Consider the following 16,162-nt stretch of genomic DNA (forward strand, 5'->3'; position numbering starts at 1 on the left):
GCCTGTAGTGACAGGACAAGGGGTAATGGGTTAGAACTTAAACAGGGGAAGTTTAGATTGGATATAAGAAGGAAATTCTTTCCTGTGAGGGTGGTGAGGCACTGGAATGGGCTGCCCAGGGAGGTTGTGAATGCTCCATCCCTGGCAGTGTTCAAGACCAGGTTGGACGAGGCCCTGGGTGATATGATTTAGCGTAAGGTATCCCTGCCCATGGCAGGGGGGGTTGGAACTAGATGATCTTAAGGTCCTTTCCAACCCTAACGATTCTATGATTCTATGATCCTCTAGCCCAGCTGTGCCTGTTAAATTGGTTTTAGTTGAATCAAACATGTGCAAAGGGGAGAAAAATGCCTTTAAGCAACAATATGAAAACTGCATTGAAAAGAATTCCTATTTATATATGTTAAAGGCAATATCTGTCAGTGCTGGCTGTTTAAAACACTGCAAGAAGGTAGCTTGTGGAAACACTGAACCCAGTTTTCCTCCAGTGACTTTCCTGTACTGTGTGAAACAGAGCTGTGGTGCTGCTGAGGCTCTGGTTTGTAGCTCAGAAGTCTATACAAATGAACAACAAGTTGCTGATGCAAGCTGTAAATAAAATGGGAACTAATACCTCTGTCTGCATAGCCCCCCCCCCAATGTGCATTAGTGTTCACTGTAGTTAACTGAGACCTTAAGCAGAGGGAGGAGGACAGGACATCCATATGGCTGGTGTTTTGTTCTCTGTGGTTGCCCTGTTAATGGGCATATGGTCTGCTGGGCAATGCAGCCGGGTGGGCTGTCTGTGTGCCCGATAGATGTGGTGGGAGCCTGACAGGGCTCACCTGAAGCCACCTTTCCCATTTGTCAGCAGAGCTTTAATTTCTGAGCTGTTCTCCCTTTCCAGCTGCAGCTCTTTGAGAAGGGCAGACGGTGCCTTGGCATTTGGAAGTGGAAAGTTTTGAAGGGAAAATCTTTCTGGTGCCGATGTGAGCTGTGAATTTATTCTGCCCATCTACAGGCATCCCTACGCGTAACTACTTGCCAGGACCTAATGGATGCCATGCATGTTGGCCACCTGCTCAGCTCCTTTAAAGCAGAAATACTCCAAGTGACTATGTTGACTGCCTCAGTGTTTTATAGGAATGTATGTTTATCAGGCATCTGTTTCATTTCATGGGGCTTGGCTCTTTATTCCCTAAAGCTACTTGCAATTCCAGTCACTGAACAGGAAGCAATCCTCCTCTGCAACAGACTGAATGAATGGAGAATCAGGCCCTTGAAGTACATGGTTTTCTTGATGGTTCTATTGAGGGGAGCAGAGCAAAGGGATTTGAAATTTCAGGGTTTCTGACAGTTCCACTAAGGCAATGTTCATATTTAATAGCATTCCTCTACTTGTTTTCATCTGCTTGCTTCTTTTCAAAAAGAATTCCTTAAGGATTGCTTATTCTTCTGCAAGAGTTTCTTAGCAAAAAACAGATAAATTGTTGTGCATCCTTTTTGTAAAATGGACCAATTTGAATTGACTATAAACAGCAGCAAAGATATGAAAAAAGTCCTTCTTTTTAACTTATCTATGGAAGAGAAACAACGCGCTCATATTTTCTCATTCCTATGATAAAAATGTTCTGTCTTTTCTCTGATTCTGGTGCTTTACTATAGGTGAAGTCTAGATTTTTGAGAGAGATCTGATCCAAAACTTTAATTAAGATGAAGAAGTCATTTGCTGGCAGTTTGGGGATCTGTTTCAAAGCTGGATAGCCAGCAATGGGTCAGAGATCAAGGCTGGAGCCCAGCAGAGAGCAGTCATCTCATTCAGTGATGCTTTCAATGTTTCAAAATGGAGTTTGTTCTGATTCGGGGTGAAAATCAAACACACATTTCTGAGCTCCAGCTGCCAGCCTCTAACTCCAGAATTCAGGAATTTGAAGAACTAACAAATGGAACGGGCTGTGGCATGAGATGACCCCATGTGGTGCAGCTGAGACAGTCACAAGTTGAGTCTTTGCAGATTCACACATTCCTAAAGACCAGCTGAGGCTGGCAGTGTCAGCATGCTGTGCCAGGCTCCCAGGCGGCACCTCCCTATCTTGCTTTGGGATACAGATCCTGAAGTAAAGAGCTTGGGAATGAGGTTGAAACCAGCTTCTGAAATCTTGCTGTGTTCTCTGACTCTTCAAATCCTAAGGTACAGCCTCTTCATTCAGAAAGGTGGAGAATGGGAATCTAGTAACTGTATATTTATCTCACAAAAGAACATTGCTATTTCAAATCTTTGAAGACTGAGAAACTTGATGTTGTCTCCTCCTGGAGGGGCTAAGAAGTATGTCTACATGTGAGCGCAAATGTGGTGGGGAAAGAGTTGCATCCTAGCTAAGGTATGTATGGAGCGTCCTGCATTGCACACAGCTGTGGTCTCTAAGAATCAGAAACTCAGCCCAGGCTCTGGGGCCACTTGCAGAACTTGGTTGGTTCCAGCTCTGGGGGCAGCACTTCACTCTGTGTATTTCCTACCTATGCTGAGCAGATCCATGCCCCTCCAGAGGCACAGCACCGAAGGAAAACAACATGTGTGCTAAGCAGCTTGTAAGTGAAGGAAGATGAGCTTACGTGAGACAGCAGGAACTGTGTCATTAGTGTGTAATTTCTGCTCCATCCTTGCTCAGTGGGGATGCGGGAACACAGCTCTCCAGTGGTCCTGAGCTGCCAGAGTTGGCAGCTGAGCTCCACTGGTCTGCCCCAGATGTTCAGCTCCTGGGGAGAAGGACTATGCATTGGGAAGAACAAACTGACATCCCTTTTCCTAAGCCAGCATTTATAAATTCGGATAAGCATGGATTTTAACAGAAAACCAATTAACTTGCTGTCTTTTAGAAGTAAGGAATATCTCATTCTTTTTCTTCCTGCAGTCCAATAGCATTCTTTCTTCTTTTTACTGAATATGATTGTGCTCAACTACTCCAGGGTGCAGGAAACTCCAAACAGCAAAAATCCATTTTGTTTTTCTAATTTTGCCCCAATAACAAAGAGAAATCTGCTATAAATTCTCTGTTAAAAATAATGCAGACTTGAGCACATCTGTCCATTTGTGCCTAATCTTTTAAACAATTAGACACATCAAAGCATTTAGATTTGCTGACTTTTGCAAATTATCATCATGTACAACAAATAGTGCCACATTACATTTTCTATCAGGGAAGATAAAATAAGGAAGTGCACAGCATAGAAGGGACTATGTATTCCTGCACAGTCCCTCCTACTCCTGCTGCTGGGTTTTGGAGAGCAATGTGGCTGTGATTGCACCCCTGCCTGCCATGAAGTGTCCACTCTGTCCTGTTCAAAACGACCCATCTCCATCTATTGTGTTTCACAGCTGCTGTGCAGGAAAGACCAGTCTCTGCATGAGGAATTTCATGTTTAAATAGTTAAAATCAGTATTTGTACTTGATCTTCAAAAACTCATTGCTCCTTTTTCCCAGGAATACCTGCCTTCATCTGTCTCATCCTATCAGTCTTCTGGTTTCTACAGTTGAACATGGTTTCCTCTTTTTGTCAGTCAGGAAAATCATGCCACTGTGGGGTGATACAAGATGTGTGTTGCAGGTCTTCCCCCATGTGTCCACACATGGAGGATATCAGTTTTGTTGCATTCCAGCTTTCACTGTAGCCATTTACAGTCTCAGGTTTTCTGGTCTTTTGGTAAGGCTTTATTTAAGAAAATTAAATTTGTTGAGACCAACATAAAGGGAATGTCAAATGAAACGGCATCTAAAACAAGTCCTCTCCATTCCTCTTCCAAATAACCCACTCTTTTTGCTTAAAGAGTATTCTTAAAATGGCTTAATCTTTCCTACTTCTGAAGCATGCTTATGCTCTGGTGCAATGCTAAAGTGTGAGTTGAAAAAAAGACGTCCCAAAAAAGAAAACAGCATCAAATTTTATCACACGTATTTTACACATGACAAATATTACACAATTTCTCATATTACGCATTAGGAAAAAAATAGTCTTAGAATAATAATTTGAGAGCATTTTATATTAAAGCAGTGAGAAGACTCCATTTCTCTCTCTGTAAAACTGTATCAATCTCTTCACCACTGAAAGTTCTTGGAGACTTGGCAACATCCTGGCTGATGAAAACAGTCAGCTGTGAGAATCAATCAGCTATTCCTTCCTAGAGGATTGCAGGTTGATCTCCCTTCCTAGAGGAATTGCTAGGATTTGATCTTGCCTTTTATAGGCTCTTTAGAGTCAATCATTAAAGTCTTTTTTTTTGCCATTAATTTCAGAGGTATTCAAACAATTTGCTTATCCATCAAATCCATGCCTCTCCAGCTTAGAGACAAGAATGTTGTGCAGGATATGTGTGAAATGCTTTGGACAAGCCCAGGTAGATGACATCAGTCACTCTTCCCTTATCCACCAGTGCTGTAACCCTGTCATAGAAGGCCACCAAATTTGTCGGGCACTATTTGCCTTTAGTTGAAGCCGTACTGGCTGTCACCAAGCACCTTCTTATTTTCCATGTGTGTTAGCATAGTTTCCAGAAGGATCTGCTCCATGATCTTCCCAGACACTGAGGTGAGACCCACTGGTCTGTAGTTCCCCAGGTTCCTCTCTTTGCAAAGGTAAGTGTGAAGGCCTATTTGTGATATTTTTTCTTGGTAAAGACACCTTTACAAGTCAGATAGATAGACACTGTTAGAAACTGTGATATCTGAAGTCTAAAAGCCTAATAGGGTTTTGCTAACACAGGTGCTTGTATATGGATATATCATAATCTTGCAGGTAATCGACATCAAAATGGGCTGAGCCAGGGTAAGTAACCAAAGTTGCTAGTGGAATAGCCAGGCTCCTGAACTTAAAGCACGGAGGATGTCCATGCTCTCCCAGGTGTGCCTGACTCCAGAGCTGACAACTTGGGATGCAAAGCAATCCAGAGTCCATAAGACACATGGCTGGATCCATGTGTGCTCGGTTTCTTACTGGCTGCTGCTCCTGCAGCATGTAGGAGCATGTGGAGGGCTGTCGTCAGAGTTGTACTGAAGGAAAGCTCAAAGGGACAATGCCAGCTTGGCTTTTGTTTTTTCAACTCTCCTATCACTCAGCTGCACTGAAGCCTGACACCTCTGGCAACCAGTGGCGAAGCAGTGAGAAGCTGGTTTTGTTGCTGCTCTTTACGAGAGAAGCCTGGCTGCATTAACTCTTAGGGAGACAAGCACCTAGACATCTCGAACAAAACACAGTGATGGAGGTCGGCTCCACAGAAGCCAGCAGCAGCTCCCAGGGAAGCACCGGCTGGCTGGATCTCACCCTTGTCACCTGCACTGAAACGGTGACTTTCACTGAAGTGGTGGCAGAAGAGGAGTGGGGATCCTTTTACTATTCTTTTAAGGTATCCTTTTAAAGTGTGCATTACTTTTCTCACATGTTACCAGATCTAGTGCTTTTTCAGCACCCCTGCGGGGAGGCAACTGGGATTATTGAACTTTCTTGCCTAGATATTGGTGTTTTCCCCCCCCCTGCAAAGACAGCAGGCAGCATGTGTGAGGCTTTTATTGAAAAACAAAACAGTTGTAGGATTTGGAGTTCAGAGTTTCAGGTCTCAGTCAATTGTATCCCCTTCCAAGAGGGGACGATGCTGTTTTTCTGTAGAGGTGTTGTAATTATACATGCATCTTTAATCAAAAGCTTGTCTTAGTTTGACACATCCTTTATGTCATTTCTTATAGCCATCATCTTGACATAAGGGATTTCTTTTCCATTTTCCAGCTGCAACAAACACTACACAGGTGAGAGGGGTTTGTGTTGGTTTGGGGGCTTTTTAATCACAGAGGACAAGCTCTAATTAATTGGTTTGCTTGTTTTTAACTTGAGCAGGGGATGCAGAGTCTCTGTAATGCTGCTGTTAAGAATGCACTAGATGAATCATTTAGTAGTGAATGCTGTTGAATGACATGGGAAGTGTATTCACTCATCTCCGAAAACAAACATCACCCCCTGCAATATGGGAATGTAGGGAAAAGAGGTGCTGAAATTCATCTTTCTTTCAGATTTCTGTGCCTGTTGTCAATTCTATTAAGCAATGAATTTGGAAATTATTAATAAATTATTCATGCTGTGTGCCATGTGTCACTTTACTGTTGTGGCACACTGTACAAGTTAAGTTCAAGTTACTACAAAGTCTGACAAGGAGTACCCTGCCATTCGTTCTGGAGCTCAGGCCCAAAGACATCACTTCCAACTGGAAAGATACAGGCACTTAGCTCATTTGACAATATGTTAGGTAAAAGGTTGTATGTTCAGAAGCAGTTTTGATTTCTGTGAGATTGTTCGTGCTCTGACACAATGCAGGAATTACAACAGGTTTCCATACCTGTTGAGGAAAAACTTTAGCAGTAGCTCTACAATTAATTAATGGGGGCCTCTTTTAACATATCACTGATGCATTTTTTCCTTGATAAGACAGTATTTTCTTATCTAGGATTTCAAGGATGAAAATTCCTTTTTCCCCCTCTTTTTTTCCTCTCCATGTTAGACTCCTCAAATGCTCTTGATTGATAAAAATCTGAAATGACAAGCAAAATATTTTTAACAACTTTATCTCTTTTGTTCTTTCCAAAGTTTAGTGCTGTGAAACTGAACAATGTCATGGGAGCAGTATTTTATAATGGTAAAAGTGACAATTAATTCTGATTAGAAAGTCCCCAGGCAGAAAAATGCTCCTTAATAAGGGAGATTGAGTAAATTACAATAATTAGGAAACCATGGATAATCATGCATGCTCATCCATTGCTAAAGGAAACTTGATTTTGTTAGCTGAGAGCTTCTCATTAGGCTTGGACTCCTCTGTCGGAAGTCTATCTCTGGCACACATAGCATGAACTTTGCGAGGAGGTTCACTGATTTCACATCAATTACTAGCTGTTAATAGGCATGGCAATATTTTGACTCTGGAGACAAGTGACAGCTGGTGCTGCTGCAGGAAAGCAGGGATAAAGCACCTGCTCTGATGGTGGTGGTGCAGGGAAGACAGGGCTCCCTGCCAGCAATCTCAGCGCTCTGTAAAAGCTTCACGTGTAGAAGGTGCTGCTCATACCTGCTGACTCAGTTGGCTGTCCTCCACCAGTGCTGCCCACATTGTGTCTGTATCCTTGCAACCTCCAGTGAGCCAAGGAACATCTCCTTCTTCTTCACAAGGATCTGGTTAAGCAGCTAAAGTAATAAAAGTTTCAACTTGGAATAGGCTGAATGGGTTAAAAACCAGAGCTCAGTGCTCAAAATGTAGCTACAAAAGGGAGTTTTGGTCATTTACTGGGATTTTCAAACACACTGTAGCCCATGGTTGACAGTAAAGGCAGGCTGGGTGAATGGCCACAGCAAAGGTTGACCCCAGTGCCTGCTTGTCAGGAAGCAGGCAGGACATACAAGATATTTCTGCTTGTGACCTGTCTTACCAAAGCTGTCATAGGAAAACACGATTCAAGCTGCTAAGTGACAACAAGGGAGTGATGCTCACCCGGTATCTGGAGCAGTTCCTGTGTTAATGACTCTAACAATTTTGCCCAATGACAGCTACGCAGTGTGTATCTCTGCTGCTTGAGCTATGGGAGCATGCACTGTTTCTTCTTCTCCTCCCATGCTTCAGAAAGACACATAAGGAAGAAATAAGACAGAACACATATAGGGAAGAATTTCTTCCCTGTGAGGGTGTTGGGGCGCTGGCACAGGGTGCCCAGAGAAGCTTTGGCTGCCCCATCCCTGGCAGTGCTCAAGGCCAGGTTGGACGGGGCTTGGAGCAAGCTGCTCTAGTGGAAGGTGTCCCTGCCTGTGGCAGGGGGCTGGAACTGGATGAGCTTTCCCACACTGAGAGTGCTTCTCTGCTTCCTCTCTCAGAAGCATTTTTCTGTCTACTCCTGTTCATAGCTTAACAACTAAATCCGCACTGCTTCAGATTAGAAAGCATTTTGTCCGTTCAGTTTGCTTTCTTCTCTTTATTAATTTTGGCTGGGAGATGGAGCATTTCATCCACTTGGAAGATTGCACAATTCCCTTCTGATAGTCATTACCAGAGCTCCTTGGCCAGCTGCTCACCAAGTTTTCACCCGTAAGTCTGCTTTGGGGACACGGCCATGTATGCTAGCTAGGCTGGCTCTTGGCATGAAGAGTTGCAGCCTTTGGGGCAGGACTGGGTACACCCACACATCACTGAGTATGGAAGAGGAGCTGGTGCATGGCAAAGGCGCTGGCTCATCCCCGTCTTCCTTATACACATCATATATATTCATGTCTTGCAGCTGTGTTATGGCAAATGCTCCCTGAAACCTACCATATTTCTTTCCGGGTGCCTGTACATGAGGCATCCAGGTAGGTCGCTTTCTTAAACCACAAGAAGTCCTGTTGGCTGGGTCAGCACCAAATTCAGAACAGATGTGCAAAGGGGTATTAACTACAGCTCCAACCTTCCAGGCCAAAGGAGAGTTCATTGCACCCCTTTACAACCTCTTCCGTAAGAATTTAGTCTATGTGTAAAAGGGCTTTAAGAAGAGTGTCAACTACCATCTGCCAAAAACAGTAACCTGAAAAGAACAGAGATCCTCTGAACACATGTGGCCTTTCTCTGCTTTAGGACCTTCTTAACTCTACAAATCTGACAAAGTGCAGACCAGAAACCTGCCTGGAGAGAAGTTAAAATCTCAGAATAGGTTTGTGCTGGTTGGCCACAGGGTTCATCAGGCCTGGAGGAGGCATCTCCACTTGCCAGGCCCCCAACAGACCCAAAGCTTCCCCAATGGTAGGAGCATGTGCTCCCCTCAGAGGGGATTGAGTGGAAGTCATATCTTTTTTAAGGGGTGTGCTGAGAAATGGGATGTCCTACTTTTATGCAATAGAGTAAAGGCTGGAGTGCTCAAAGGAGAAAAGTTACAGCCACTGTTTCTTTCTTGGTAGTACTGTTCTCACCATCATCTCCTGCCTCCCAGGAGAGAGGGCTGACTGCTCTCATCCAGTACATTTTCTCATTGTGTTTTCTGGTGTGTGGAGCTGAGCCCTCACCTGTGCAGCAGGACACAAAGTTGTTTGGGAACCCCATCTCTCCCCTGCCAGGTGGGAATCCCAGCCACTTGTCTACATGTTGACATCCCCCTTCCTCTGGATGCAGAAACCCTGGTCCCTGTGCCATGCAGCATCACCACAGTAGTGATGCTGAAGTGCTAGGGCTCTTAGAAGGAACATTTCCTTAGAAAGGAAAGGAACATCAGTTCCTCAGAAGGAACAAACCAATTGAATCCACCACAACTGGTTTCATACGTATAATCTGAATTCCCATGTTTCAGGAAGGATAGTTTGCCAGTACCACATTGGTAGCACTGCTTACACCTGCATGTTTTAGCCCTCATAGCTCAGATACTAAACAGGACTGCTTAGGTATGCCAGAGTAAGCACAAATCAAAGCGCATGTGCTGCTTATCCGTGTAGCCTAATGCTCTTGACAAAGGTCAGGGCTTACCATCTCCAGCAAAGGGCTGAGGAGACCAGCTTGTGGAGACAAGGTTTGCATAGACTTGTTTTATAAGACTGCCAGGTATCAAGGATTGGGCTCCAGGTGCCCTCAGAGCCTGTTTAAGTCAGAATCTGATGTTCATCCAAATGCAGGAGCCTCTTTACCTCCTGGAAAGCATTTACCTATGCTATTGCTTATTCTGATTTTCAAGCAAACCTCAGAAAGAATCCCATCATTGAATACACAGTAGAAAAATAATAATGGGCGCTGTCAAATTTCTGGAGTAATCTCTGCAAATGCAATCATACCTTTTAGAAAAATAGGCATATCAAATAATTCATAAGTAACTTTGCAGTCTTTCAGTGGGGGGGGGAGAGGAGAAGAATTACATCTACACAAATAAGGTGCCAGGAACTCCTGAACACAGCCTCTGCAATGTAATGACTGTTGCTATTCCTAAGATGCTGTGCTGAGAATGTAATAGCTGATCTCCGTGTGACACTGCTGCTGCAGTGTTGGCTAGGCTGGCTTCATCTAGTAGTTTAAATGCAACACAGAAGTGATCTGGCTGCGTGACAGCCCAGCAACTCTGAGCCAACTGATTCGGGTGGTTTTATACTAGCAACCCTCAAACTTCTGACTCCATGGTCCACACAGCCTCAGGGTTTGTGTCTGTCTGCCTCTCCTACATAAATATGCCTAGTAAGGATGAATGTCTCCATTTTTTTGAGGTGTTTTAATTGTACAGATTAGCTATACTTAACCATTTTACCTCTTTTCATGATTAAACCAGCATTTGACAGTTTCGAAAGAGCTATCCATATAATTATGCATGGACCATTGAGTGACCTAATATTATCTCTTCAAGTTGAAAATGTTCAAGCAAAAAGTAGAAAGGTACACCATGAAAAATGTATCCACCACAATTACAGGTGCAACAGCATTACATACAAAAGCTCAGGCAAAACTGCATCTCAAGTTCAGCAGAATAGAAAACGTCAGCTGGAGTCCCTTCCAGCTGTGCCTTTCTTCCAACCATAAAGACCCATGGGGAAGTGACTGTTGCCAGCACCTCTGACACGATGTGAAGGCCTCATGTGGCAATGCATCCTAGAATGACCTGTAGCAGTGTGCTGGGAGGATAACACAGCCAGTGTGAGAAAGTACCTCAGTAAGTCAGTGTCTGTGCAGGAGGTATGAAAGCTATCAATCTGACATGGCTGGTGCCATTGAAATGGGAAAGCATCAGTCCCAGAGATAAACCTGGAGCTGAACTAGTATTTATGCACTTTGAATCAGGCTCAATTCCTATTAGCAACTGCTCTGGTATCAGGCAAAGGCTTCTGCACCTGAAAACCTGAGCAAAAGCACCTCTAAAGGGGTGGGCTATCTGTTATAATCCCATTCCACAGCTGCAGCTGATGCCCCCAACAAAGGGGATATATAATGTAAGAAATGAGTGAGCAAGGGAGCTCTATGGGGAGAACAGGAAGGAGGGATGGCATCATGGCCCCAGAATACAACCCGATGGCTCTGAAAGATATAACTATGGTCTTGATTAAAGCTGCTTTCAGGGATGATCATTGTCACAAATATAAAGCCTCTTGCTAGACTTAGCCTGGATTCAGAAATTTTGATAGACAAAATAACAGGCCTCTTTCTTCTACAAGCAAAGGAAAATGTACACATTCATCAGACAAGTTTTCTGGCTTATATTTTACCCACGAAGAGTCTTGCTTCATTGACTAAAGCTAGTTTTAATCTTAAAGCAAATTAGCAAAACATGAGTATGTGCTCGAGAAGTCAAGCACTTCCATGCTCCAAACGCAGCAGCCTTGTGGAATAGCAATGCATGCAATGATTGTAGTCAAGCCAAAGAAATCTTTTTGACTTTGATTTGTTCTGTAACCTTAATTAAGTCACCAGCATCTTTAATTTTTCTATTCTAAACGAACTGGTGTATGAGACTAGTCTCTCTCATGGCATTCTTATGTAATGTAGTTAGCAATGCCCATTGCAAAAGTAGCCCTTGCTCAAAGCTTCTATGCAGGGGTTTGGGAGATGTTATTAGTTTGCTTTTTATTCAAAATGCCTCGGATGTCTGTGCAATGTTACTAAAAAATGGGTTTTTTGTAAATCACCTTGCTGAGGATTGTTATTAAAAGGATTTTTGTTTAATGGACAAACAAGACATGAAATGAAACACTTCTATGTCAAGCAACCTTGAGATGCTGAATAAAAGAAAACTATAGAACATGCAGCTGAAGTGAAATTCAAGGATCAGTCAGCTATCTGTCTAATCTAGTAACTGTTTTTAAGACCTTCACAGATGGAGTTTTCACTGAATCAATCAATACATATATATATAATGTATATGTATATAGTATAACTTCAGATGATCAACCAGAATTCTGTGCTGTGGTTTTGGTTACTGATTTTTGGTCAGTCTGCAGTGGATCTGAAGAAGAGACTATTCTTCTTTTTACACAGTCTTTTTGTGTCTTCAAGTTCATATTTTCCTGCAGTCTGCTTTTTGCTAGATTAAGCAGCTTAATTCAGTCAGTTAATTCAGTCTCCTGGATATATCCTCTAGACTGCTGTCAACTTATTGCTCTGTGTCTCTTGAAGCACTGAGCCCAGGAGTGGGTGTAGTAGAGAGGCTGAATACAGTGGAAGGATTAGAGCAGAGGCACACGAGACAGCTGTCAATCTATCTCATGAGGGTAGTTGTCACTCCCATGGTAGGGTGACATTATTAAATCAGGTTCCACTTGTGGGGCATCATGCGTGCTGCATGCAGGGGGCATGTTTGGAAGGCTCGTCTAACTCTGTATGATTACACCCACTGCTCTGTAGAATCCTGCACTTGTCCTTTGTTGAACAGTACCTTGGGGGGTTTTTCAGTGCATGTTTCCAATTCATCAAGATAATTTTGAATTCTAATTGTAGCCTCTGTGAAGGCCTTTATCACAGTAGATATCCCTTTCATAGCTACAGAAGGTTTCATTCTGCAAGCTAACACAGACTGAGAGAGGCTGCAGTGATTTAAGTGGCCTGTTATTATAACTCCTTAATCCCCAAGAATGAGCTCTTTTGCTTTTCTCTCTAAATGGCAACGACCACAAATAGATTAATAAAAACTTTGGCTTTGTTCTTTTATCTATGGCCTTTAAAACTTACCTCTCCTATATTCATCTTTTGCATCTTTTCAGTTACCTTTGTAATCTGATTTGATTGTATATTCCCATAGAGGCTTAGCACTAAAATTGCTTAACTGTACAGCGCTGCTTTTTAACTTGGCAGGAGGGGATTTAAACTGGCTGTATACGCTGTGCCCCTATGTTAGGGAAACACCCTTCTAGCACAGTCTCTGTTGCTCCAAAGCTATTTCTTCTGTGGGAACTGTAAGAAGTTTTGAGCATCAGATCCTTGTTCTGTTTGTACCCATTTCAGTATAATACAGGAATACAGAGTTTCTTCAAGAAAATACTCTCCTGATTTTACACCAGAGACGATGAGAACAAGTTCTGCTCCTCAGTTGTCTTCATATGTTAAAGATTTTTTATGAAATGGAAAAAAAACCTGAACCCTGAGGAAAGGCCACTGATTTCAAGGACAAAAGTGATGTGAAATCACGTTTTTTAATTGCCTTCTAAAAAGACATTTCCTTCCAACTCCTGTACAAAGCAAAGCATCCCCATAAAAATAGCTCCACGTCTCAGCCACATATTTGATAGGGAAATTGTTTCCAAGAAATTCAAGAGATTTTCAGACACTCAAAAAAGGTGGAGGTTTGGGTTTTTTTTTTGTCTAAAGGTTAAGTATCCAGCCCACACAAGTTGTCTTATCTAGGTCGTTCTATAATCAGTGGAGACAGGCCATCCTAAGGTAGGTGAGACGAATGGTGACTCATCTCTGAGACACTGTTATTATCTAGACTACGGGATGGCAACTTAGAGCAGTTCTCTTTCTTTAGAGCTTTGCAGTTAGGTGACATGACCCAAACAGCAGATTATGCCGGCAAAAGTTGTCATGCTGGGAAAAGTGAAACAATCTAAACACAGCCTTCATTGCATGCTTAAACTAATCTCTGGGTTTAGGCACAGAACGCAGCCTTGAATTGCTCATACACCAGGTTTTGTCTTCCCTGCATGCCCACATAACCCACAGGGTAGTGTGGCTACCTGGAACTAAGCTGAGGCTGGTTCCCATAGGTGGCTCCCCATCAGAGAAGGGACCATGGCTGCTGGCCAGGATGCTGCTAAGAGCTGAGAAGGCACTAAAGCCCATAGTAGAGCAAGAATTCCTTGCTCCTCCTCCTTTCCCTCCATTTCACCTTCCCTTCCTGCATTCGCAGCTGAGCCATTTTCTCTTTTCTCACACATGAGAAAGTTATGGGTTAGTGGCTGCCAAATACTTTTAATGAGTGCTCTCCCCTCTTTCTGCTCCATCATCAGCCCAGTCAGGTAGGCATGGGTCTCACCAACAGCCTCATAATGATGCCCTGGGGTCACTTCTGTAAGGCCAGCAGTGGAGATCCCTCTTTAACTGCAGCCCTTGCCCATCTTCTCCATTTTTCACTAGCTCCCACATTATGGGTTTGGTGTCAGGAACTGGAAGATCCCAAACAACTGCATTGACATAATCCAAAACTCTTCCCAGTTTCTAGGATGTGAGTCCAGGCAACCAATACCTCTGAAGCATTGGAAAGCCACAAGAAGGTAGAACAGGGCCTGAAGGCTCCTCTATATTTCACTCATGCAGGGGCAGCTGGTTCTGGGATCAGGGTCCCTTATGGAAATTTTTAACTTTAGTAACTATCAGCTCTGCTGAGACAGATAAGTATTTTTTCTCTCTTCAGCTCTAGTAATAATGAATATATTATTGCTGCTGGATACATAAAGATTTTTATTTCCTCCTGAGTTTTTCTGCTTTACATCCTTCAAACCCCTTACTGTGAAAAATACACTCTTCTCTACTTGTCTTCACAGAAGAGCAGTAGAAACACGTTCCATGATGCTACATACAGCTTTACAAGGGACAGGGTTTTATAAGTGAGAATTTTACAGAAATGAAGAATATTTTCTCCAAGCTGACCCTAGGTTCACCAGGCTCAGAGCTGGCCAGTTGCTATGGAGAAAACGTAAACTTCACACTAGCATGGAGGGGGAAACCTGCAGAGTGGCCACTGGAAAGTGATTATCCTGCATCTAGCAAGGGTTTTGTTAGGCCAAAAGTAGGGAGAAGATTTGGCATGTGTTCACAACGCAAGTAAATGCAGATACATACACCCTTGTTCTTGCAGCCTAAGGATCCTGATGCTTTGAGAGCACAAATAGCTTTCCTAATTTCTTTCTTTTCATTGTAGGCAGTACCACTAGGGGACGTTTTGTCATCACGTATCGCTCTCTATACAATTTTCCTTACAGTGGGTCATGCTTGCTTTTCAATCTTGGTGCATATCTAGATCATGGAGTGAATGTTTGAATTTCATAGGGCTCGTGAATGACCCGGACTCACTGGAGCTGGGAAGGGAAGAAGTATTTATTTCCCTCATTTCTCCAAAGGAGCCCATCTATCAATATTCCTTACAGAGTGAGGAAGCTGGTTATTTCACAGCTTGCTGGAGCACCATGAGAAAACAAGGCTGCGTCTCACTTTAGTGTTATGTGCCAAGCACAGATACTGCTAGTGGGTTTGTGAAGATAGAAGTAATATATAGCCACTGCAATCAAAGTGGAATGAATATCACCAGCAGTGAAGCATGTTAAGAATTTACTGAAAGAACAAGGATATCTTTTAAACTAAATGAAATCTATTGGCAAAATTCACATTTCACTCCTCTTTTCCATTCTCATCTCATTTGTCCTAGGATAACTGAGTGGCTCAACCCAAGTCACTTACCAATACACTTTTCTTTCCCTTCTCTTCAATGCAGACAGAGCAGCTGGTGACTCTTTGGATTCTCTTTATTGTCACTATTGCTGGGAATGCCATTGTGCTCTTCTCTACCTGGAGGAGGAAGCGGAAATCTCGAATGACCTTCTTTGTTACACAGTTGGCAATCACAGGTAGTGTATGGAATGGGTCACTATTCAAATGACAAATAAGAAAATGCAAGTTGAGTGGTGAAGAATTCAGTTGTCACCTAATGTCCAGCTGCAGTTTGCCATAAGACAGATGGATGGCTGCTTACCTCAGGGCTCAGTCTGCCTCCCATCTGAAAAGATGTTGCTAGCTGTAGTAGGGTTTGCATCAGATGCAGCAGCTACAGCTCATTGATTTCACTGAATCTTATCTTCCAGTCTGAACATTCATCCACATTTCCCCAGTTGTTGTCATGGAACTGTTTAAATTAAACTATTTTAAAGTTAATCTTTTGTGTTTTTCTACTAAACCCCTTCTAAAGTACTTCATAAGGGTATTTATTGCTCCATCAATTACGCTCTTGCATTGGCAAGTGAAAATTACTTCATCTTGTCTGGTTTAACCAAGTTAGGGAAATATAACAAAGCATAAAGGTGGAAAGCAATGCATTTAGCTTTTTTTTTTCTGAAAGGGGAAAGGATGCTGGTCCAAGAACTTTGCAGTTTTTAAATGAAATGTAAAACTGTACAGAAACCTGGTTTGTAGAACATCGGTCTCAGCAACTAGGAAAGGAAAAAAGAGCATAAGCAG

General features: G+C 42.9%; 1 protein-coding gene across 1 annotated transcript in view; it reads left to right on the forward strand.

Moving 5' to 3' along the window:
- The first annotated feature begins 4,858 nt into the window (after window positions 1-4,858).
- NPSR1 (neuropeptide S receptor 1) overlaps window positions 4,859-16,162 on the forward strand; it is a 55,689-nt gene continuing 44,385 nt past the window's right edge. Inside the window, exons 1-2 of the mRNA XM_062625524.1 lie at window positions 4,859-5,377; window positions 15,423-15,555. Coding sequence (XP_062481508.1) covers window positions 5,231-5,377; window positions 15,423-15,555 — 280 coding nt within the window. The 5' untranslated portion in view covers window positions 4,859-5,230. The remainder of the gene's footprint in view (window positions 5,378-15,422; window positions 15,556-16,162) is intronic.

This window comes from Pezoporus occidentalis, unplaced genomic scaffold, assembly GCF_034315485.1.
Source record: "Pezoporus occidentalis ecotype Australia unplaced genomic scaffold, CSIRO_AGI_Poc_V1 ctg28, whole genome shotgun sequence".
Classification (NCBI taxonomy): domain Eukaryota; kingdom Metazoa; phylum Chordata; class Aves; order Psittaciformes; family Psittacidae; genus Pezoporus; species Pezoporus occidentalis.